The sequence below is a fragment of the Plasmodium gaboni genome, chromosome 9, assembly GCF_001602025.1.
Source record: "Plasmodium gaboni strain SY75 chromosome 9, whole genome shotgun sequence".
Classification (NCBI taxonomy): Eukaryota; Apicomplexa; class Aconoidasida; order Haemosporida; family Plasmodiidae; genus Plasmodium; species Plasmodium gaboni.
Window position 1 is genome coordinate 60101 of NC_031489.1, and position 27500 is coordinate 87600.

The 27500-nt window shown below is 19.8% G+C and overlaps 4 protein-coding genes across 5 annotated transcripts in view; 3 read left to right on the plus strand and 1 right to left on the minus strand.

Moving 5' to 3' along the window:
* The window catches only part of PGSY75_0903300 (putative membrane protein), a gene marked incomplete at both ends in the record, with an annotated part of 9216 nt that extends 3172 nt beyond the window's left edge, over window positions 1–6044 (plus strand). Inside the window, one exon of the mRNA XM_018785442.1 lies at window positions 1–6044. This exon is cut by the window's left edge and continues 3172 nt beyond it. Within this exon, the coding sequence (XP_018641783.1) occupies window positions 1–6044 (6044 nt within the window).
* Window positions 6045–7190: 1146 nt separating this feature from the next.
* Window positions 7191–14995, minus strand: PGSY75_0903400 (putative DEAD/DEAH box helicase; the record flags this gene model as incomplete). The annotated part of the gene is made up of 2 exons (XM_018785443.1): window positions 7191–7649; window positions 7823–14995. The coding sequence occupies 2 exons, from the start codon at window positions 14993–14995 to the stop codon at window positions 7191–7193; spliced, it is 7632 nt and encodes a 2543-aa protein (XP_018641784.1).
* A 3234-nt stretch (window positions 14996–18229) lies between these two features.
* On the plus strand, window positions 18230–22306 carry PGSY75_0903500 (hypothetical protein; the record flags this gene model as incomplete). Its single annotated transcript, XM_018785444.1, has 1 exon — window positions 18230–22306. The coding sequence occupies one exon, from the start codon at window positions 18230–18232 to the stop codon at window positions 22304–22306; it is 4077 nt and encodes a 1358-aa protein (XP_018641785.1).
* A 1466-nt stretch (window positions 22307–23772) lies between these two features.
* Window positions 23773–27500, plus strand: part of PGSY75_0903600 (hypothetical protein) — a gene marked incomplete at both ends in the record, with an annotated part of 4359 nt that continues 631 nt past the window's right edge. Inside the window, 14 exons of one of the 2 annotated variants that reach the window (XM_018785445.1) lie at window positions 23773–24018; window positions 24179–24286; window positions 24402–24539; window positions 24631–24676; window positions 24860–24867; window positions 24976–25419; window positions 25527–25620; window positions 25713–25812; window positions 25985–26047; window positions 26185–26290; window positions 26409–26525; window positions 26616–27026; window positions 27152–27214; window positions 27377–27478. In XM_018785445.1, the coding sequence (XP_018641787.1) occupies window positions 23773–24018; window positions 24179–24286; window positions 24402–24539; window positions 24631–24676; window positions 24860–24867; window positions 24976–25419; window positions 25527–25620; window positions 25713–25812; window positions 25985–26047; window positions 26185–26290; window positions 26409–26525; window positions 26616–27026; window positions 27152–27214; window positions 27377–27478 (2046 nt within the window). Of the gene's footprint in view, window positions 24019–24178; window positions 24287–24401; window positions 24540–24630; window positions 24677–24859; window positions 24868–24975; window positions 25420–25526; window positions 25621–25712; window positions 25813–25984; window positions 26048–26184; window positions 26291–26408; window positions 26526–26615; window positions 27027–27151; window positions 27215–27376; window positions 27479–27500 lie in introns of those variants that run through there. The other variant, XM_018785446.1, reaches the window with a different exon arrangement.

Genomic DNA, 27500 nt, shown 5'->3' on the forward strand with positions numbered 1-27500 from the left:
ATGAAACATCTGATAACAGAAATAATAAAAACAATAAGTGTTACAACAGGAAAAATAATAATAAAAATAACAAAAATAATAATAATAATAACTGTTATAATAATAGCAGTCATAATAGTAAGAACAATAACCACAACAATAATAATAATAGCAATAATAACAATAATAGTAATAATAATAATAATAATAATCCTAATGATGATAATAATGAAGACGACAAAAATAACAACAACAAAAACACTGACAAGAATAACAAAAATAATAATATTAATACTAATAGGAGAAGACGAAAAAGAAGAAATGATCATGATGACAAACGAATAAATAAAAGAAATAAAAATATTAATAAAAAAGCTACAACTAGTAATATAGATAAGAAAAAAATTAACACCAAAAGAAAAAACAACCAAAGGGATAGATCTAATGTGAATATAATTAAAAAGGCACAAAATGAAAGCTCAAAGGAAAATATCAATAATGATAATATTCGTATGCAAAAGAATAAAATGAATGAAAAAGATAATATAAAGGCACAAACTATTAATAATAATATACCTGAACAAAAAAAAGAATGTAATACTATACAACAGAAAAAAGAAAATAAAACTACACAACAAAAAAAAGAAAGTAGTACTATTCAACAGAAAGAAAAAAGTAATAATATTGAACAAAAAAAAGAAAATAATAATGAAAAAAAACGCGAAAATAATAACGAAAAAAACCGAGAAAATAATAATAATAATGAAGAAGAAAAACACGAAAATAATAACGAAAAAAACTGCGAAAATAATAATAATGAAAAAAATCGCGAAAATAATAATAATAATGAAAAAAACCGTGAGAATAACGCTAATAATTCTAATCCTAAGGAAATATTAAAAGATATTATGTTTTGTTGTAACGCATTAAATGAATATTCAGCTTATATAAAAACTTTAGATTATGATATAAAATTTGGTAATACATATGTTAAATTAAAAAAGAAATTAAGTTCTCAAAATAAATGTCAATTCGAAGTATATGAAGCTGAAATTGTAGCAGTAGATAATTTCTGTAATTTTCTATATCCAAAAAGGGAAAATTTTGATAACTTCTTTTATGTTTTAAAAAAATATATTAATAATTATGATTATTTAAAAATCAGTGCAAATAATTTAGAAGGATTAAATACGAATCCAGAAAATGAATATGCCAACGCAATTATAGATATTGATGAAAAAAATATACATGATTTTATAAGAACATGTGAGGATTTAAATGCTATTTTTAAATATATAGTGGATGGCATTTTGCATTCTCAAAATTTATTTAATCAAAATTTACCTTTCCCTACAAAAAATAATACAAATAATATAAACACACATCCAAATATATTGTCTTTTAATATGAAAGATAATAATATGAATATACAATTTAATAATGAAAATATATGTTCCAATTCTAATGAACATTTGAAGAATTGCAACAAGGATTTGGAATTATTGAGAAACATAAATCAAAGTGTAAATATGGAAGATGAAAAAAGGAAAGAAATTAATAATATTCATACTAATGATTATATGAACAAAATTAATGGTAATAATAATAATAATAATAACAATATCATTGGAAATGTTGTAAATAACAAAAATAATGTTAATGATATGTATAGCTCAAGAATAGTAAATATACAAAAAAATGTTATTACAGATAGTAATATAGTAGAAACTAATTCTTTCAATAAAGAAAATAAATCTATTATAAGTACAGATAATAATTTTATTAATTCAAATTTTCATTATACAAGTGTAAAAAAGAATTATAATCAAATTAATTCCAATTTGTTAAATAATAAAAATAGTAGTGCAAGTTGTTCAGTTGTAAAAAAAGACCAAAAAAGAGAAAGTTTCAGACCTAATGAAAGTATAGGACCTGTCATGTTAAAATCAACTAATAGTAGAATTATAGATAATGAGAAAAAAGAAAAAGATCATCCCATAAACATTTTTAATAATAGTACATATAATAATATCAACATTCTTAATGATGAAAATTTTGTCAATCTTTCAAATGGGCCATTTAATTCTAACATGATAAATAATGCACAAATTATAAATAATGGTGACATATCAAATAATCAAAATGTAATTAATAATCCCAATTTATCAAATTATCAAAACTTATCGAATATTCATCAAATGTCTTATAATATAAATAATACCAATCTATTATTTGATAATGTTCTATTAAGCGAAGATATATTATGCCAACACCTTATTGAAGCAACACGCACAGTTAATTTCTTAAAAAAATTTGGTTATAAATCGTTGTATGATATTTTGAAAGATAAATATAGACATTACCTATTAGAGAAAATGAATATAGAATGTACTACTCTGTATAATATTATTAAACATATAACTAAATATAATTATATTAATGATTCTATAAATAACCCATTTACTATATATCATAGAACTATTAACAATATATCAAATAATAAATTTGCTATCAAAATATTAAATATTCATTCATGTAATATATATAAATTAAAATATAAAGTACATAGTTTGTTATCAGAAGGAAAACAACTCAAAAATGTCAACAAAGAAATTGCAGATTATATAAAAAATCATTATTTGTTAAAAAATAGATATAAATTCACTAAAGATATAAAAGAAATAATTACTTATAAAAACAATATAGCAAATGAGAAGAACAATAATGAGAATATATTTAAAAATTATATCATTCCAAATGTTATACAAAATGATATTTATATTAATAATAATATAAATCTAAATGGATATAATAGTTTACATTATAACAATATTATGAAAAATCATTTCTTGGAAGGATATCATAATTTACCAAAAAATTTTGATATATCTACAGATAAAAAAAATATTAATGATAATGATACGAATAGTAGCACAAATAATATTCATAATAATTCTCATAATAATAATAATAGTAATATTCATAAAATTAATATGACACTACAAAATTATTTCTTGCAAAATCATTTTACACAACATATATGTAAACAATGTCTAAACCCATTTTATGATGAAAAAGAAATCTCCCTTTTTAATCAACTAAATGAAATTGCAAATAATTTCATTGATCAAATGTGTATCCCTACCAGTAATAATAATATATCATCAAATGGACGATCCTCCAAGAAAAGATTAGGTGGAGATAACAATAATGATAATGTAGCTACTTCTAAAAACGGAGAATGTACTGAAAAAAATAACGACCAAACAAATACAAATAGAATGCAACCAGAAATGAAGAAAAGTAGAAAGGGGTCAAGAGGAAATAGCAAAAATAGAGCAAATACACAAAATGTTACTTCACGTGATATACACAAATTGAATGAAGAAAACAAAAAAACAAATAACGAAGTATCTAAATCTGAAAAATATAATAATCATAATAAAAATGATAAGAAATCTCAAGGGGATAAAAATATTTATGGAATTCATAAAGATAGAAAAAAAGAAGATAATACAAAAGAAAAAAAATATATAAAGGAAATTAAGGACAATAACTATGACTTAATGAAAAATATCAATTCTGAAAAATCTCATATTTTAAAAGAAACCAAATTAATAAACAAAAACAATAAACATATAAAAAATAAAGAGAATATACAAAATGTACAAAATAATAAGAACGAAAATTTAATAAAAACAAATAACATTAACATGAATCATAATATATATATGGATAATAAAGCAATTCAAAAAAGTATTTATTCTAATATGAACGAAACATTACCTAACTTTTTTCCTCGTTACACAGAAAATTCATCCTCGTTCTTTAATCAACTTTATAATGTTGCAATATGTAATTCTTTACATAATCAATCAATGAATCAGTTATCATATGATAATAGAAAAAATGAAATGTTTCCTTGTGAACCATTTAATTTTTATATAAATCATATGAGAAATATAAAATATCATTTGTGTCCAGCATGCAAAAATAGAAAGGAAGAGTATTACAAATATGATATAAATGATAAAAAGAATACTAAAATTTTTGGACAAACATATGATACATATGAAGAATATGAAAAATATATATCAAACGAAATAAGGAAAATACGATATAATTCAATACCCAAATATTTATGGTCTTCTGTTGGTATTACTAAAGATAATGAAGAGGTGTTAGGTGTAGCTATGCAATTGATTGAAGGATGTACCTTAACATATATTATACAAAAATTAAAGGGAACTGACAATGTAAATTATGGATACTTCTTATTAGATATAGCTAAAAAATTAGTAAAACAATTAAAAATAATATGTGAAACAATACATAATCCTATCATTAATTGGGATACCAAACCAGGAAATGTAATGGTACAATATCAAATGAAAAATTCAAAACTTACATGTAAAAATGTTACTATTATTGATATTGGTGATGCCTTACCAGGAAAAGCCTTTTATTTCCCAACTAATCCTTCTTACTATGAAAAAATTAAAATGAACAATTGCCAAAAAAACTTCAATAATTTCTTATATTATGTTATATGTACTAAAGGATATTGCTCACCTGAATGTGCTCTTTTAGTTTTCTTACTATCATCATTAAATAAATCTGATCAATTTAGAAAATCCTGGTATGGACAAGATTCAAATATTTTTCATATTAATAAAACAAAACATTTAAGAATTAAATATAGATGGAAAAAATTATTGGAACTCCGTTATATACAACCCATAATAAAAAAAAATGAACCTTATTATTATCTTCATGAAAATGTTATAAAAGGGACTACCAGTAAATGTGAAAATTGTCTTAATCATGAATCCTGTGATGATTCAAGTACTATAAATAATATATCGGATAATCAAAGATCGTCTATTTCTAGGAATGATGTAAATATGTATATGAATGCTGGTACTCAAGCAGTTCACAAAGGTGCAGCATATAATATGGGATACCCTAGTAATGTGAATAATATGAATAATGTGAATAATGTGAATAATATGAATAATGTGAATAATATGAATAATGTGAATAATATGAATAATTTGAATAATGTGAATAATTTGAATAATATCAATAATATCAATAGTGTCAATAATATCAATAATGTGAATTATTTGGGAAACATTAACAATATGAGTAACATTCAAAATGTCATAAGTCCTGATAATTTAATCCATATAAACAATAATAATTTTAATAATATTATAACTGCTCATAACCAAGGTACCGATATAAAATATGATACAAATAAATCATATGACAATAGCACAATTCCTCGCGAAAATAGTTGCCAAAACTCGTCAAACGAAAATGTAAATAATTTAATCAATAATAATGATAATAAAGATAGAATAAATAAAAAGAATAGCAATAGCATGAACAATAATAATTATAATGATAATCCCAGTAATTATAATAAGAAAGAAAAAAAACTTCTAAATGAAGAAATAGATGATGCTTTAGAAAATTATTATTTATATAATGTATGCACACATGATATTAAAGACGAAGGAGAAAATGAACATTATTCTGATAATGAAGAAATAAAACAATATTTTGCTGAAAAAGAGAAAGTAATAAAAGATATAGAAAATAATTATAATGATGAAAAAAAGAAAAAGAAAAAAAAAGAATATGATGGATATAAATTACATAATATAGATACATGGATAATTAAATTTACATCAAAAACAACAATATTTAGTGTTGGTTTAGTATTATGTCAATTATTCGGTGGACATAATTTATTAAATATTGTTAATAAAAATGAAGTTAAAGTAGTTGATGTACTATGTGAATGGAATTGTAAAAATAGTTCAAATATTTATTCAGAAGATCCAAATATTACTATAGATGATTTATTACCAAACAAAGGTATCTTTTCTAATGATATGTGGAAAAGTAAAATTAAACTTATCATAGAAAAATGTCTACAATTTATACCTTCTAGAAGATGTACTTTTAAAGAATTATATGAAGATGTTAAAAAACTCCAAGAAGACTATGAAGAATATTATAATATAAACACTAGCGAATCCAATACAGCCCAATAATACATAAGTAAATACACATATATGTACATATATATATATATATATATATATATATACATATATTTAATTTTCATTATTTTTCCCACTTTCTCCAACCCACAATCATAATGAATGTTTCATTAAGACATCAAATATAATAATATTTTATTATTTACTATTAAGAGAATTCATATTTTTCTTTTTGCATATTTCTTCGTTTTATTTTATTTTATTTTTTTTGTTTATATGCATTAAAAATTATAATGCATAATGATATATTCTGCACATATTTGTGTGCATTTTAACATTTAAATGAATTTTTTTTTTTTTTTTTTTTTGACACATATATAATATACATACATACATAATGCATATGTATGTCTTTTATTATTATAATTTTATTTTTCGTTATCATTTTTTTATTTTAAGTAAATTTTTTTTTTTTTTTTTTATTCTCTTATAACTACCAAATGTAAGAGAATAAAATAATGAAAGATTCATATTCAAAATTATTTTAATTTTTCTATTTTTATCATAATATTTATATGTAACAACATATTACTAAATGGTATTATTGTTATAAAATTAATTTTTAGTCACTACAACATCACTACTTCAATATGATACACATATATATATATTAATATATATATTTGTGTGTTCAAAAGGTTTAGAGTTTAAAAGATTTTATGTGTATATCTTATTTTTCATATAATAAAATATATAGATAAACCTAAGCAAATATGTACATACATATAAATTAAAAATAAATTTAATATATTATGGTTTATATTTTCATTTATAACTTTTAATAACTTTAAAATATTTTAATAACAATTCAAAATAAGTTTAATTATGTTAAATATGTAATATATAAAACATAAATTTATTCAACAAATACGTTCAATTTTATATACAACTATGGTGCTGAAAAATCAAAATGAGACTCTTATAATACACAAGATTAATATAAATAAAGAAAACAAAGTTATATAAAAGATAAAACTAGCAAAAATATGTTAATAAAAATGTATAAAATATGATTAATATTTATAAATAATATATATATATATATATATATATATATATATATTTATATGTTTCAAAACAATGTAAATACAATTAATAATGTGCTTCATTATTTTTTTTTTATTTTTTCCTTAGCAATTAATTATTTTTCACATGTAACGAATTGATTGATTTAAAATTTCTCTCAAGATAATCTTTTAAAGTGTTCAAATTTGTATAGAAAACATCAGATGATAATAATAATCTTTCCCTTTTAACTTCATATAAGAAATGTTCTATATTCTTTAAGGAATTTATAAACCTGTCAATAATATACCAAGTATATTGACCAAGATTATTTTTATTACGTAATACATCATATTTTCCATGTATATAATAATCAAGGATATAAGAATTGTTCAAACATATTTTTTCTTCCTTAATTAAACCTTCTTCGTATTTATAAAATGATACGTAGTTTTCTACTATATCTGGTAACATATCCTTTCGTAAGTCGAAATCTTGTAAACTTGTATAAAGTAATTCATCTAAGCTTTTGAAATTATCACCTTTAAAAAGAGAAACCAAAAAGGGGGATCTCACTTTATAATCTCGTAACTGAAAATAGGTTATAAAAAAAAAAATAATTATAAATATTAAATATAAAAAATATGCAAAATATGAAAAATTAAAAAAATTAAGAAAAATATAATACATAATATATAACAACCAATATAATATTAAATAATATATACACACATATATATATATATATATATATATATTATTACCTTCGATTGGTAAAACTTAAAATAGTCTGCATTTTCTTTTTTAGGGAAAATGTCCTTTAAACTCACACATGGGTGTTGCTCAAAAATGTACAATTTTGTGTAAGGCAATAAATAGGCCTTCTTTTTATTCAATAAATTCAATTTAATAAGTACTACCAAACAATAATTTATCAAATATTTTAATAATATATTTTCAATATGATCAATGTGTTTTTGTATAGATGATGGAAGTGCATGCAATAATGGAAAATAATTAGAACTAAATAATTCTAATTTAGATTTATTTTCTTCATATTGACTATTTATTAATGCTTTTGTTAAAGCTATTTTATTTTCCTTTCTCTTATTTATAAAATGTGATAAAATAAATAATAAAATAAATTGACCTCTAGTTGAATCATCTACAATAATACTACGATAATAATTTTTTTCAAATGTAATACTATCAATTATTCTATTTAAAGATATAACAACAGATGATGATAAAAATGTATTATCCCCAATAATATTATGTAACACCTTCTTTATTAATAAATATGTTATCATTAAATTGTTATCATATTCTTTTTTTAAAAATATACTTAACTCAGTTAAATTTATTATATTACCTTCTTCATCTAATGCTTCCATTTCTATAAGAACATTTAAAAATATATGAAAATGAGCTCTTGTCATAAAACATAATTCATTAATTTTCTTTTCTTCTTTAAGTTTATTATTTTTCATTTTTCTGTTTGTTAGTAATTCAACAAGTAATTCATTATATTCATATTCACGATTAATAAATTTTGATAATTTATCATTTTCTTTATATTCATTGAATTCATTTAATATATGTTGAATAATTTCATGTCTTTCTGATCCTTCACTTTTTTTATCAACACATCCATTCATATTATTATTACTATTATCTACATTGTTTACACTAGATGTACTTGTCGTGGTACAAGTACTAATATTATTTACACAACCCTTACCATTTTCAGTTCCGTTTTTATAATTTGTCGATAAAGAACATGCATTACCTCCAGATTCAACAACATTATTTATATTATTATAATTTGGATCACTATCTTGAAATGAATTTATGTAATATAAAGAATTAAAAAACAAACTTAAGATACCATTAATTCTACTAAAATAATTTACATTTATTGTTCTATTCTTTTCAAATATTTCTTCTTTTTCAGCTACACTTAATGTTTCATCTTTCTTCTTCTTTTTATTTGGTTTATTGACTATTACTTTATTTTTTAGAGTGCCCTCTTCATTCTCCCTTATCCTTTTTAAACTATTATATAATAACATACTTCTACATATATTTGTAAAATTTACAGAATAAGTTCCTGATAGAGTTTGTAAAGGAGATGTAATTAATCTTTTCAAATTTTTAAAGTTAATATTCCATATAATAATATTTCCATATAAATCAAAACCACGTCTTCCTGCTCTTCCAGATGTTTGTTTAAACATAAGTGAATTTAATTCAATGGTATGACCAGCAAAAATAATAGATCTGCATGGAATATTAATACCTAATGATAAATTTTTATTACTAAATATTATTTTAACAAAACCTAATCTAAATAATGATTCAACAATAATAGTAAATTTATATGGTAATACTTCATAATGCAAACCTATACCTCTTCTTAAACCTTCTATTAATATAGATTTATATTTTCTACCTTCAATAGCTTTTTGTGCATCTTTAATTAAATCTTCAATTTCAGTTACATAATTGCAATATACCTTTTGATTGCAAAAATAAAAATCTTTATCATATTCTTCAGAAACATCAAGTGGAGGTTCAGGTATTTCATCATCTATTAACATATCTAAATATTCTTTATCGATATTTTGTTCTAATCTTTGATTTCTAGACATACTTTTCATTTTTAATAACATTTCTCTTTGTTTTAACATATTCTCATATTTTTCACGTCTCATTTTATTTTCCATTTTTGTATTAAATGCTCTTTCTTCATCTCCATAATATTTATCATGTTGTCTTTTCATTAATTCATTTATTAAATTAATAGTCATATCTTCTAATTCTTTTCTTTCAAAATTGAAAACAATACATGGTAAAAAGTTTATATCTTCTAGTTTTTTTAATAAATCTATTAATTTGTTACTATCTAAATATTCTTGTTCCATATTAACCATTTCCGTATATTTTACTAAATCATTAGTTCTATTCGAAATATATTTCTCATCAAAATTTACACGTTTATATAATTCTTGAAATAACTTTTCTTTAGGTACATTATCACGAATAGTACTTTTATATAAATTCTTAACAACCACCTTATCACTTTTTTTAATCACCTCATTATTTTTTTTTAATTCATCATCGTCAACATTATTTTTTGTATTATCATAATTATTATCAATTTGGAAATTTTTACTATCACTAATATTATTATTATTATTATTACTATTATTTATTTTTTTTTTTCGTTCCATATCTTCTTCATTTTCGTCCCTTATATAATAAGAATTTTTCATATAATTAGATAATAATATATGAATAATCATATCATACTCTAAGTTGTTAATATAATTATTTTGTATCAAATAAACTATCATTTCTTTTACACTATGCATATAATAAATAAACTTTTTCTTATTAATACATCTCGTATATTGAAAATAAAATGAAGGTTCTAAAAATTCCACAAGGTGATAAAAATTCTTCTTTCTAGCTAATTCAAATAATATAATAATAATTTCATAAATTTCTCTAGGATTACAATAAAAATCTTTATTAATACCTTTATATAATATATCTCTAAAATTAAAACAAGTTAAAGGATTCAAATGATGTAAATTATTGTTAGTATATACATATAATATCAAATCAGAAAATCTCTCATAAAATTTAATTAAATGAAGATCATTTACACTTTTTCCCTTTTTCAATAATACATTTTGTAACCAAGAATAAAAACAATTAATATTACCAATAGTTGCAGATAAAGCAAGGAAAGGACAATTAATTAAATGAATAATATTTTCAATTTGACTACCATAAAATTCTTTATCACCTATACAATGAATTTCATCAAATATTATATATTCTATTTTACTAATAAATTTAGATACATTCATATTTTCATTCATATCACTTAAAGCATAATATGAAAGAAGAATATTTTCTAAAATACTCGGTAAAATAATAATAATTTGTGAATCTAAAGCTTTCTCTTCTGCATATTTATCTGTCATATATGAACATAATTTATTACCACCATATTTAGAATATCCTTTCGTACTAAATCTACCATTTACTTCATGATAAATTTGTAAGGCTAAAGTATCATTAGGTGCTACATATATTACAACACTATCATTATTTAATCTTAATACTTTATCCATAACATAATAACAAATAAAGGTTTTACCACTACTTGTTGGACATGATACTAAAATACTTTTTCTTCTATCAACTAAATTTAATATATTATATTGCCATGTATCCAATGTAAATAAAACACGACTATCTTTTATATTTCCAGTTGTTCTATCTAATAAATAATACATATAATATAACTGAAATTCATGTTCTTTATTTTCATCAATTTTTAACTCACTATATGTTTTTACAGATTCTAATTTATATTTATATATATCATCCAATGATTTTATAGTACTACTATTATTTATATCACCTTTTTTTGACGTTTTCTTCATATTAACATCTTTAGTATCATTATTCTCTTTTTTACCTTTACTAATTTTTTTCTTACTATTACTTTCTTCCTTTTTATTTTCTTTACTTTTTTTACCTGCTGAACTCACACCTTCATCCACCTTCTTCCCCGATTCTTCCTTCCCATCATTTGAATATGCATTATAATTATCTTTTTTTAATTTGACATATTCTTCAAATAAATTATAACTACTATTTTGAAACCCTAAAGACAATAAAACGGTTTGTATCTGCACAACGTCCTTTTCACTTAAATGTTCTTTAAACTTATTAAAAATATCATTCGTTAATCTATAAATTAAAATAATACTTCGAATAGCATCTGATTTTTGTTTAGCTGTTTTAATATTTTTTAATTTAGTATACATAATAATATGAAACATAGAATTTAAAACCTTCATACTAATTTTTATTTGTAAATCAACACTTTTTATTAAGTTAGTAATATTATTAAAATTATATACATCTACTAATCTATTATATCCAGATATAATATCTAATGACCATACATTCATTTCTGCATAACTATCATCACTAGCTAATTTTACAATCTTCTGTTCTAAGTTATTATATCTTTCTAAATCTACTTCATATGTTTTTTTTTCATTAGATAATTCTTTCTTTTTTAATATTTCATCTTTTCTACTTAATGTTGTAGCATTACTATGTTTAGAACCTTTTTTTCCACCTTTTGTTTCATTTTTTCCTTTTTTATTACTAGAATCTTCTTTTTTATTTCCATGTTCATTAATCGTATTCATATCTTCATTTCTATCTGAATCTTCATCAAAATTATCATCTAATATTTCAAAGATGTCATTATTTTTTCTTAATTTAATATTTGTACATAACTTCTTCTTCATTTTTAGTTTTTCATTAGTATGTTTAGAATCACTTAATCGTTTATTCTTTTTATTTTTACTCTTAACATCTGAAGTAATATTACTAGTATTAACAATTTCGTTGTCATCTTCTTTTTCATCATCTTCCCTTTCAGATGAACTATCAAATAATACTTTCATTCTTTGAGTAATACCCTTTTTCTTTTCTTCATTTCTTAGATAATCATAAAGCTTTTCAATATTATAAGAATAATATTTAATCCATGGGTGATTTTCAGATATAACAATAGGATGATGTAATGAACTTATATAAAAATATTTTGCTATTATAGCTTTTCTTCTTTCATCCTTTTGTTGACGTCTCAATTTATATTTGTCATCTTTTTGATTAGCAAATGGCAGATTTCGACTTTGAGAAGATAATTTCATATAACTGTTAAAAATATCTACAACATTTTCTCTTTCTGATATATGTAACATTCCTGTTGATTCAAAAAAGTTATTATCATATTCTAAACATTTATTAATAAAAATTATTTTTAAAATCATTTCTCTCTTTTTCTCCTCAATAGTATTATTAACTTCACAATTAATATTATTATTATTATTACTTATATCGTTTAAATAAAAAAATGTTTCTACTAATTCGTTCTTAATTCTAATCAGATTTATAGTTACAATATTTTTATTATGATCATTCATTTCTTTATTTATGTTTACAACTTGAAGGGTATCATCATTCGAATTAATAATATTATCCTTATTATCATCATTAGTTGTATCTCCTCTTTTACATGACATAACTATATCGTCTCTTAAAAAGGATAAATCTATTGGAAACAAAGACTCATACTTTTCTTTTAATATATTCTTATAAGTTATCTCAAAATTTTCTTTATCTTCAAATGGCATATCATCATATTCAATAATAAAAATATCTTGACTTATTTTCTGACATAAGAAATTTATTAAATTCTGAATTATTGATGAATTGAAAAAATTTAACAAATCACTATTACGTATATTTTTTAAAATATTACTATATTCATATTTTTGTAACAGTTTCAAAAGAAATTTATATACATCTAAATAATCACATATATGAGTATGTACAGATTCTTTTATAATTTTATATATATCAATAAATTCATTCAAATTATCTATACAAAGATTTAACATATTCATTTTTTCTAATAAATAATTATGTAAAAATAAAATTTTCATACTTAAGTGAAAATACTTTTCTTTCTTTTTGTCCATATGCACTACATGTTCTTTCTCGTTAATTATTTTATAAAAGAATATATGCAAAGCAATATTTTTCAAATAAATATTTTCTTCTTTTACACTATTCATGAAACAATTCAACATTTCATTTTCCACATCATTATAACATTTATTTTCTTCTTTATATAATATATCATAATCTTTTATATTTTGTATATTAATATATAAAACATTCGATGAATCATTATCATTTAAGTTACATTGTTCTTTTGATACTTTATCATTTATTTCTTGTGTGTTCCCATTTTCGTTTTTCTCATAATATATATTATCAAACAATACAGATGCTTTGTCATTTAATTGTTTCATGGCCTCAAAATTAACACCCGTATAATTTATAGAAAATGCATTTATAGTATTTTTTTCTGATACTAAATTAAAAAAGAATACACATTTGATGTCTCTTAAAATATTATTTAATAATAGAAAATAAAAACATAAAGATATTTCTCTGATATCATTATTATATGTATCATATATATTTTTTTTGTAAATATATTCTTTATAATTTTTTTCTTTCTCTATATTTTCATCATCATCATAATAACCATTTATATTTTTATCATTTTCAAGCAAAATATTTTTTTTCTCTAGGTTTTTATTTACATTATTGTCATTATTATGAGTATTCACATTACTTACATAATATTTATTAAAGGCATATAAAAAAGAAGAACTATCCTCAACAAACATAAAGAGTGGTTTATATTTAATTAGATATATATTATAATTCTCATCATTATACCAGTTATTAAAAATAAAATATGGTATTAAATTTTTCTTACAATGAATTATAAAAGCATTTCTTAATAAATTATAATTCTCAAACAATTTATTTTTTTTTTTTTCAAAAAATATATTAAATACATTAAAAAATATTATATGGAAATTCGAATTACAAGCACATATATCACTTAAAATCTTTTCTATATAATAAACAACACTAATCATATTTAATGAGTTATCAAAAGAAAGAATATTTTTATCTTCTTCATTTTCAAAACTATAAAATTTCGATAATAACATACACACATAAACAATTAAACCTTCACCACTTATAATATATATATTTTCATAATCTGCTACTATTCGAAATATATCAAATATATTACTATTTAATTTGGAATAAAAATATTCTAATTTCCTATCTACACTTATTTCATCATTTTTTACAATACTTTCTAAATCGTTTATATCATTTACATCAATATCTTTATAACTATTTATTATAGAAAATCCATTGCCCATATTATCATCATCATAATCACCTTTAATAATATTCCTCTCCTTTGGCTCGTCTATATCATACTCATCATTTATCAAATCCATCCTTACGATATATTTTCAAACAACTAAATCAAAATTAATATATATTAATATATATATATATATATATATGTATGTATATATTTATATATAATAGTAGAAACAAAAATTTGTAACTTTTCCTATATTAGAAAATGGAATCGTATAATTAAATAATCTTCAAATGTTTTTATGAACATACAAAAGAATATATATATATATATATATATATATAATAAAACATTAACAAAATTAAATATTATATTTATATATACAACTAAGGAACTTATTACATATAATACTATTCAAAAATATATAAATAAATATATTTTTATTTTTAATTTATATTCTTATGTTATTAAAATAAATATCACACTTTATATATATATTGTTCATTTCTTATACGTTTTTACATAGAAACCTACAATTACGTATTAATAAATAAAATAATAATTATATTATATTAATTTATTTATTTATTTTTTTTTATTAAATAAAAATATTCTTTTTTTACTTATATATTTATTTTTTATTTTTTTTTTTAACAAAAGTTCACAAAGTGATATAAAAATAAAATATCATAAAAAAAATTATATTTTTTTTATGCATATATATTTAATTTATATATATTATAATATACATAAAAATATATATTTATAATATTATATGTATATGTATATATTTTATATTTTTCTTTTTTATGTTAACTTCTTGATATAAATTTGGATACTTATTATAATATATAAACCATGGTTCACATGCATATATAAAATATTAATACAATGTAAATATATTATTATATATAAATAAAATATATATTATATATATATATTTTTATTTATCAAAAAGTAAAATAAATCTATGAATATTAAAAATATATTATAATATATAAATAGTCATCAAAATATATTAAAAAAATAACAAAAATATTGAGTATTCTTTTTTTATGTAAATTATTTTCTACCTTTACAATAACATAAATATTTAAATAATAATATATTTGTAACATTATTTAAAGAAACCTTTATTCACTTTGTATATCATCTTTTTAATTAAAAAAATAAAATAAAATAAAATGAAAGAAGAAAACATAACATAATTATTATTTACCAAACAGTTGTAAATATATCATTTATTTGACCATATTATACTTAATTTAAAAAAAAAAAAAAACATTGAAATATATAATAAACCAAAGTTTTATATAAATATTATTATATATAATATGTATTATATATTTTTATGTACTTTATTTATATAACATTTCTTATAGTCTTATTGAAATATAAAGGGGGAGGGAAAAAAAAAAAAAAAAAAAACCATTCCTTTTAAATAATGCCTTCGAAACTTAATATATTTTCATATTAAGAATATGTATTTTTAATTATCTTTTATTTTATATATGCAAAAAGAAAAGGGTAAAAAATACATATATATAATATATTTGATTTCTATTATCAAATATGTATTGTTTAAAATGTGCATAAGAATAGTGATAAATTCATTGAATATTTTAGCATATTTTCCTATAATTTTTTTTTATTATAATGGAGCTATGCTTTTTTTATTTAATTTAATACTCCACATTTTTTCTTTATTTGTTCTTATAAATATATAAACGAATATATGATAGAATGAATTCATACCCTTAAAAATAAAAATATAAGTTAAAGAAATATATACACAGGTATATTGACAAAATGATAACGTAAATTCTTTAATATTTAAATGGACAATATAATATATATATGTGACAGTGTGTTTCTTTTAAAATTTTTAATTATTATATATATAAACAATTTACTAATTGATAAAGTTGTTATATATACATATAAATATGAATTACAAAAAAAGTAAGTACTATTTTTTAAAAATTAAGCTAGTTATATATATATAATAATGCCTTTATATAAAATAAAGTACATGAAATATGATATATAATATATATTTTATTGTACACTATTCTTTTTCTGTTCTCTTTTAAATTATTAGGAAAAAATATATATATGCTTTTTCTTTTTCTTTTTTTTTTTTTTTTTCTTATGCTATAATTTATATGAGACTTCTACATATTCTTATTAAAAATATTATTATAAATATATTATATTTATTTTCTTATAATATCATGATTATATGCAATTCAAATTATTAAAAAACATATATATATAATAATATATAATTTTTTTTCTTCCTTTAAAAAAAAAAAAAAAAAAAAAAAAATGTTGTATTTTTTTGAACATGCATATAATTTTATATATATATATATAATATTTATTTATATAAATATAATATAAAATTGAATGTACTATTAAAATATTATTATATTTTTATATATGAACGCTTTTTTATAATATAGCATAAAGAGAAACAAATAATGCTTCATTTTAAGCATGCTTTTTTTATTATATAATAAGAATATTTTTGATATATATATAATATATATATATTTGTTATTATTATATATATTTTTTTTTCTGAAATATTCCATGTTATGATTTTTTTATAATCATATATAAAATATTATATTATTTTATATTTCCTTATTATCTTATAAATATATATAACTTTTTATACAGAATAAAATATATTGTATATTTCCTTATTATCTTATAAATATATATAACTTTTTATACAGAATAAAATATATTGTATAAATATATATTTATTTTTTATATTCATATATAAAATTTTATATTATTTTATATTTCCTTATTATCTTATAAATATATATAACTTTTTATACAGAATAAAATATATTGTATAAATATATATTTATTTGTTTTAATATGAAAAAATTTAAAACAGTTAAAATTTAAACAAAAATATTAATATATAATGTATTAACATTGAATATTATATTATATATAATATATTTTATATGTATATATATTTTTTTTCTTTTTTTTCAATAAATATACCCTAAAATCTTATATATATATATATATTGAATTAAAGTTTTATATAACAATAAAATAAAGAGAGAAAAAAAAAAAAAAAAAAAAAAATGGACAAATAACTATGTTTATAAATATACTCCAAATTTATTGACTCAAAAAGTAATAAATTACCTTAAAAATAAGAACATTGTGTCTATATAAATTTAATTAAGAAATATAAAAGTAGATATTTATAAAAGGTGATAATATATCAAACATTTATATATATATATATATTTATTTATTTATTTATATGTTTGATTGATTAATATATAAGCCCCGTGGAAATCATTTCATTTTATTTTTTAATATTGTATTAAAAATGTTTTTTAACGATGGGGATAAAAATAACATGTTCAATAAAAACAATAACATGAATAATAATAGCGGGACAAATCTAAACACAAACCAAAATACAAATAATAATATGTGGAACGTTCAAAATAATAATTTAGGTAATAATACATTTTTTGGAAATAATAATATGACAAATCAAAATGACCTTAATAAGAATAATAGTATTTTTGGTAATAGCCCAAATAATATGATGAAAACAAGTGGTTTTTTTAATAATAATACTATGGGTAATAATCCAAACGATATAAATAAAACAAGTAATCTTTTTGGTAACAGTACAGGTTTAAATAGTTCAACAGATATAATGAAAAATAATAATTTTTTTGGAAGCAATATCAATACACAAAATGATGTAAATAAAAATAATATGACCAACAATAATAATAATAATAGTAATTCTTTTTTTGGTAGTGCATTTGGTAAAACAAATGAATTAAATAAAGGTAGTAATCCTTTTTTTGGTAATACTACAACTACTAATAATGATTTAACTAAAAATACTGGATTATTTGGTACAAGTACTAATAGTAGTGCTCTTGGTGGTATTAATAATAATGCTCCATCAAATGCTTTTAATCCAAATTTATTTAGTGCTGCCAAAAAAGAAGTTTTTCCTGGGTTTTCTACAGGTATTATTGGAAATAATACTAGCAATAATTCAAATATTTTTAAAAAAAATACCTTGGGAAGTTCTATAGCATTAGGTAGTCAGTTAAATGAAGGTAGAGCTACTGAATCTGGTTTATTTTCAAAAGAACAGTTAGAAGCAGCCAAACAAATTTTTGCTAACTCATCAAGTTCTTTATCAAGTTTTAATAATAAAATGAGTACTGGTACAACACCAAATACATCAATCAATACAAATACAACCACACCTAATAATAATAATAATAATAATAGTGGTAATAATAAAATAACATTTAGTGGTGGTTTTTCATCGAGTTCTAGTACCTTTGCTAAAAATAATGTAAACCCCTTTCAGACTATGGCTTTACAAGCCACTACCCAAACTGATAAATCTTCGTCTTTTCTAAAAAGTAATAATAATGTATTTCTTTCATCAAGTGATCCAAATAAATTAAATACAACACCATCACCATTTGGATTATCATCAATAGGAAATCTAAATACAACTAATAAATTAAGTAGCTTTCCAGATTTTAGTCAAGGTAATAAAACATTTCTACAAAATGATAGTTTATTTTCCCAGAAAAATAATAATAGCCTTTTTGGTAATACAGCTAATAATACACAAACATCAACTGGTGTTGCCAAACCTTTAGTTACCAATTTTAATTCTTCATTTAGCGCTTTTGGTAAAACAAATACAAGTGATATATTTAAAACGAATACTGCTTCATCAACTGCAACTCCTACCCCCTTTGGATCAGCATTTGGAACACAAAAGAATAATGATAGCTTGTTTGGAAATAATGCATTCAAGCTTTCAACAGAAGCAAAGTCAAACGAAAACCCATTCTTATTTAACAACAACAATAATAATAATAATAATAATAATAATACAAGTACTAGTACATTTAATAATGCCTTTTCCATATTTGGGAATAAAACAGAAAATAAAAATAATTTCCTTACCACTACTACTACTAATAACAATGTAGCCACCAATTTGTTAGAAACCAAACCAACAACAACGGAAAAGGTTCCCACTGTTCCTACTTTAAATGTTGTAGATAAATCAGCTACGACAAATGAATCGATATCTCCTAGTAAATTGGAACAGACAGTTAATGTAGTTCAAGCTGAAAAAGAGAAAACTACACAAATGGAGAATGATAAGGAAAAGGAAAAGGAAAAGGAAAAGGAAAAGGAAAAGGAAAAGGAGAAAGAAATGGAAAATGAAAAGGAGAAAGAAAACGGAAAAGAAATCGAAAAAGAAAAAGAAAAAGAAAAATTAGATGAAAATAAAACCACACCAGCTGTAGATGAAAAAGAAAGTACCACCAAACCAAAGGATGAAAATGTTTCCAAAGACGAAAAACTAATAGATAATAAAACTCAAAATGAAAAAACAGAAAAACCAAAAGATAATATCTTTGGAAGCACGTCACTTTTTGGATCATCTCTTTTTAAAGCTAGTCCATCTAAAGATAATGTTACACCAAATACAAAGGATAAAAACGAAACAACAACAACAACAACTACTACTACTACTAATAATAATAATAATAATAATAGTAGTAATAGTATTTTTAGCTTTTCTACAGCAAATAATAAAAGCTCCATATTTTCGAAAGATAATAATAATAGTAGTACATTTTCCTTTAATTTGAAACCACCATCCAATGATAAAAATGTTACTACTCCCGCCTTCAGTTTTCAAAGTAATAATAAAACTGACATAAATAAATCTACTACAAAAGAAAATGATGATGATAAGAAAAAAATATTAAATGATGAAAAAACAAAAGAAGCAAATAATCTAACGAAAGCACCCATATTCAATTTTGATTTTTCTAAAGGACTCTTAAATAATAATGAAAAGGAAAAAACATTAGAGGATGGTAAAGCTAATAACAAATTAAATGTAGAAGTAAAAGAAAGTGAACATAAAGAAAACAAAACAGAAGATGATAAAAATATTGTTAACAAAAGTGATGAAGATAAAAATAATGATGACAAAAAGAAATTTTGGAGATTTCCATTTGGGAAAAAAAAAGAAACAAAAGATACGAACGAAGAAGGAATTGATAACAAAAATGATAATGTTTTTTCAAGCGATACAAATTTATTTAAAAATAACCTTATTGGAAATAATACAGCGAACGAACAAAAAAGTTTGTTTCAATCAGTCGATAATCAATTACAAGAAAATAAAAATAAAAGTGAAGAAAGCAAAACTAAGACAGTTAGTTTTTCTCCTACGTCAGTATTTAATAAACCATTTGATTTAAGTTTTGAAAAAAATAAAGAAGAAAATAAATCTAATATTTTTAATATATCATCTAATAACAAAACAACAAGCTCCCTTTTTGGTAAAGAATCTAATGAAAAAAAAACAAATAATTTAAAAATTAATTCTAATGATGATGATGTAAATAATGTAAGTGATATGATTAATTTTATATCCTTAGAAAATCGAAAAAAAAATGTATTTATTGGAAATGCACAAGAGTATGAAGAAAATAATAAAAATAAATCAAATTTATTTTTACAAGGCAATTTTTTCAATTCAAAAAATATATCCCCAACTTATAATCAACAATTAAATAAAGATCAAGACAAAATGACAAAAAATCAACAACATCAAATTAGTGACTATACAAAACAAAATGATGAATCCGTTATATATAATTTTAATTTAAAAGAAACTAAAGGAACATTAAGAAATAATGAAAATACAAAAGATATGAATTTTAATGATATTCAATTTAATAAAGATTTAAATGAAGAAAAATATGAACATATGGAAGAGGAATTATTAGCTAATGAAAGAAAAATTGTTGAAAATAATATTAAAGAAAATGAAATATTATTTAAAAAAGAGTTAGATCAAGAAATGATATTAGATATTATTGATAATTTATCTTCATTTGTTAAAAATAAAATTAATTTTATGAATTATTGTTCAAATGAAATTATTGATATATATAATAAAGTTGCACATTATGAAAAAATGTATAATTTAATATCAGATGATCAAATAAAAATTGAAAAAAAACAAGAAGCTTTAGAAAAAAAACTTAGACTTATACAAAGTGAACAAACTGATATACTCACATTACTTAACGAAATGGATAATGAAACATCAGTTAGCTTTCTTAAAATTTTTAATGATAAAAATACAGATAAAGAAGATATTATTCATAATAAAAACCTTCATCTAGATATTGAACATTTCGAAAAATTATCAGATAGAATGTCCAATTTAGAAGAAATTATTGACTCATTACAAAATGCTCATAAGGATGATATCTTAAGTGAATTTGCTAATAAAAGTTATATCAATGAATTAAATTGCGATAATATACAAAAACAATTAAATAGTCTTTCAAATGATCTTAAACATTTTAAAGGTTAAAAATATTTTAATAGATTTCTTCTTTATATATTAATTAACAGTGTACAAAAAAATAAAATAAAATAAAATAAATAGAATAAAATAATAGAAGGATAAAATTTTTACAATAATATAAATTTTTAAAATATATATATATATATATATATATATGTCAAGTTTAATCAAATGTTATCCAAGAGATGACTGGATCACCTTTCATTAGATATATATATTATTTTTACATATTAATTTAATTATTAATTGCTTATATACACATTTTCTTTATTTTTATTTATTTATTTATTTTTTTATTTTTTTATTTTTATTATTTTTTTTTTCTTGTCAATAATTTTGTATAAACTAATAAACACCTTTTTATTATTTTTTTTAATTTACTTTTTTTATGAATTCATAAAGTTTTTAAACAGAATTTAATTCAAAAAAAATAAATTGCAGTACAAAATTACAAAAGTGTAAAAGATAAAAATAATATTTTTTCTTTTTTTATACATAAATATTATTTAAAAGAATATAATAAACTTTCTTATCCTTTATTTTTTGAACAAATAATAATTTTTTCTAAACGAAAAAACCTTACTTTTTATAAGTATAAAAATATATATATATATATCTACTATAGGTTGTTTATTTTCAAAAAAAAAAATAAGTATATTTAAAGAGAAAGCATAAAATTAAAAAAATAAAAAATTTATAGGTAAAATTACACAAATAAATAAATATAATATTTTCTCCATTTTTTTTTATGTAAATATTATTGATATATATATATATTTTTTTATTTTTATTTTTTTTTTTTTTTTTGTTCTTTTCCCTATGTAAATTTCCCTCCTGTGTGTGCGCATGTGTATATATTTATAGTTAACATTAAACTAAATAAAGGTCATCTTAAAATATTAGAGCAATATATAACAATATGTATTAAAATTGAATTATGTTGTATTATAAGTATATATATATATATATATATATATATATATATATATGTATTGAAATGTACGCCTATATTTTTCCTTTAATAAAGTTGCACCAATTTTTTTTTTTTTTTTCTTTTCATGATCTTTTCCCTTTGACCTATAATATGATCTTCTTTTTTTTTTTCTCTTTCTACTTTTTTCACCTAATTATATATATTAATTTAATAGGGAAAATTTTTTGAGGTTTTTCTTTTTTTTTTTTTTTTTTTTTTTTTTCTATTTGATTATTGGTTGTATTTAAATTGTACAATGTGTAAACAACTATATTTTTTAATCCCTATATAATAAAAAATAATATATTTTTTTTTTTATTGCATAATAGAAAAATATATATATATATATATACATATTATATAGTTGTAATACATGGTATTAGTAATAACTCTCATTTTAACTTAATACATTTTTCTATATTTTTCAAAAGAGTAATATTTTTTAATTCCTTTTTTTTTTTTTTTTTTTTTGTTTTATAACTATATAATATTGAACAAAATGGGTGATGTGGAAAAAAAGTACATGAATCATATAAAAGAATTTATTCAGACATTTTGTTTTGCAAAAAATGTAGAAATTATTATGGACGAATCAAATCTTAAAACAAACGTTAAAACGCATAAAGAAAATAATTGTAAAGTAATAAATATATATTCTTGTTATGCTATATGGCTATGTATGAATGAAATATATCCTTCTTGGTTTGACATTTCAATACACCCAGCTCAATTTGAAACTGAAATAGTAAGTATAACAAATATATATATATATATATATATATATATATATATATATATATATATATATATATATATTATATTTATTGAAATAATATAAATATTTGTTCAATAATTTTTATAACATATACCATTTTTTACTTTACAATTATTACACTTTCCTTCAGGACGCCTATGAGTGCTTATTAAAATATATAAATGAATATCATGAAAAAAAATATGAAAAAATTACAAAACAAATTTTAGACAAACTATCAGCTCTAACAATTAATGAGGTTAAATAAAATTATGTTTAAACTAATTCAAAAAATAAAATATATATATATTAATATATTTATGTTTGTATATTTATACATATCTTTTTTTTTCTTTTTACATTTCATTTTATAGTTCATAGACATATATAGCTTGATCATATTAGCAGCCCTTGTTTCAGATGATAAGCAAAAGCATATAAATAATATCTTATCAGTCAGTCATGAAACACAAAAATATATACATAATGTGGTCGAACTCTTAGATAAGGAGGTAATTAATTATTATTATAATAAAGGGACAAATATATATATATATATATATATATATATATGACCATTTATTTTCTTTTTTCATTATATAGGATAGTGATAATGAAGAAAAGGGATTATCAGAACAAAATTCAAAAGGTAATATATATATATATATATATATATATATATATATATATTATGAATTACATATAAAGACAAATATTGAAAAAAATAAATATATAAACAGATTTATACCTTCATTATATTTATATATATATATATATATATATTTTTTTTTTATCAATAAAAACATTTCTCTTTTCTTGTATCACAACACAGATAACACAGTAAGATATAAATACACAAAATCTAACATATTATCATTTTTAATATATATATATATATATATATATGTATATTTATATTTATTTATTTATTTATTGACCATGTTGTAGATTATCAATGAATCGTTAAAAACCGAAATAAAACAACTAAAGGAAAAGGTAAAATACTTCGAAATGGAAAATGATAACCTAAACAATTCTATTACAGAAAAAAATAAAATTATTGAGGAAGATAAAGAAAAAATGAATAATCTACAAAAGCAAATAAACGCCGAATGTGAAAAAACAAAAAATCAATATATGAATCAAATAGAAGAACATGAAAAAAAAATTAACGAATTACAAAACAATTTAGAAAAACAAATGAAAGATAAGTTACATATAGAAAATGATTTAAAAAATAAAATAAAAGAATTAGAAGATGAACAAAATATACTTAAACAAGAGAATGCAAATATAGACATCTTACAAAATAAAATTAATACATATAAAGAAAAATTAGAAAGTATGATGACAATTCAAAATATAAACAAAGAATTAGAAGACAAGCTTAAGGTAACTTTTTTTTTTTTTATATTAATATGATATTACATAAATAAATTAATATATAAATATATATATATAATCATATTATTAATACCTAATTTATTTTACCTTTTTAGGAAAATACACAAAAAATGGTTGATATGGAAGGAGAAATGGAAAAATTGAAAATAGAAACAACAAATATAAAAATATACAAGGATAAATGTGCAGGTTATTATATATATATATATCTTTCTATAGTTAAAATTAATATATAATTATTGAAGTATTAAAATATATACATTGTTCTCTACAATTTACAGATTTGGATGCCGATTTGGTAAATTTGAAGACAGAGAATGAGAAATTAAAACAGGAACTTTCAGAAAAAAACAAAATCGTACAACAATTGAAAAATGACCTGTAATATAAATAAATAAATATATATATATATATTTATATTTATATAATGAGATGAAATATGATTAATCATATATACTAAAAATAAATGTATTCCATAAATTAACCATATATTGTTTTCAATTTTCTTAATTTTTCTTTTTTTTTCTTTTTTTTTCTTTTTTTTTTTTTACAGAGATATGAAAACACATTCTTATGACATGTTGAAGAAGGAACAAAATATGGATAACATTAACATGTTAAAATAAACGATATATTTTCATATAATTCATATAATAGATATAAATATAAAACTACATATAATATAATAATTATTATATTCTACCAATATATATATATATAGTCTATAAATTTTTCTTTAATTTCATCTTGTAGTGGATTAAGTAACGTAGATCAAACTGAAGAATTAATAAGAATCAAAAAGGAAAATGAAAATCTGAGAAAACAAATAGGATCATATAGCAATGAAGATATAAAAAAAGTTAGAGAAAATATAAATATAAATTGCATATTGATAATATATATATATAATATTCTCATATATGTATATATGTTGTTTCCTATTTTTTTATATTTCTTTATTTTTATTTATTTTCCAGCTTGAAAATGAAATAGACGACTTAAAAAGAATCAATGAAAAGTTGGAGCAAAAATTTTCAGAAAATAAGGACAAGGAAAACGTTAATAACGATCAGGAAATACAAGAAAAATATAATGTAAAAATATAACGAATCGAACATATAATATACACACACTTATCGGTATATTTATTAATACATATTATATATATTCATTTATTTTTATAGAAATCCTTAAACGATATTGAAGATAAAAAAAAAGAAATTGAAGAACAACAAAAAAAGATTGATGAACAAGAAAAATTAATTAATGAAAAACAACACAAAATTGATGAACAACAAAAATTACTTAATGACAAACAACAAAAAATTGATGAACACGAAAAATTAATTAATGAAAAACAACAAAAAATAGATGAACAAGAAAAAAAATTTGAACATAAAAAAAAAGAAGTTGACGAAAAACAAAAATTAGTTGATGAAAAACAAAAATTAGTTGATGAAAAACAAAACCTAATTGATGAAATACAAAAAGAAATTAAAAATAAACAAAATGAAATTGATGAAAAAAAAAAAACTATTGAAAAGAAAAAGAAGAAAATCGAAGAAAAACAAAAAGAAATTGAACAAATAACACAGGTTCTTATATAAAATATATATATATATTTTTCATATCATAGACAAATTAAATGTTATTATATTTTACATGCATTTTATATTTTATCAAACATATATAAATTTTCATTTTTTTCTTATTTTTTAAGACTAATCGAACCCTACAAATGCAATTATCCAGTAATCAAGGAAGTTCAGACCAATCATTAAATGTATGAAAATTTTAATTTTACTTATATATATATATATATATATATATATATATATATATATTTATACTTATTTATTTATATTTATAAACTGATTATATTCCTTTTATGCCTATTTCATATTTATAACATAACAAAATTTTTCTTAAACACAAAATATTATAGGAAAAATTGATAAGGTTGGAAGCCGAGTTATTAATGGAGAAGAAAAACACTGAACAAATCGAAGAAACAACAAAAAATAAATTGAGCAAAGAATTTAATACTGTAATTAAGAAAAAATAATAAA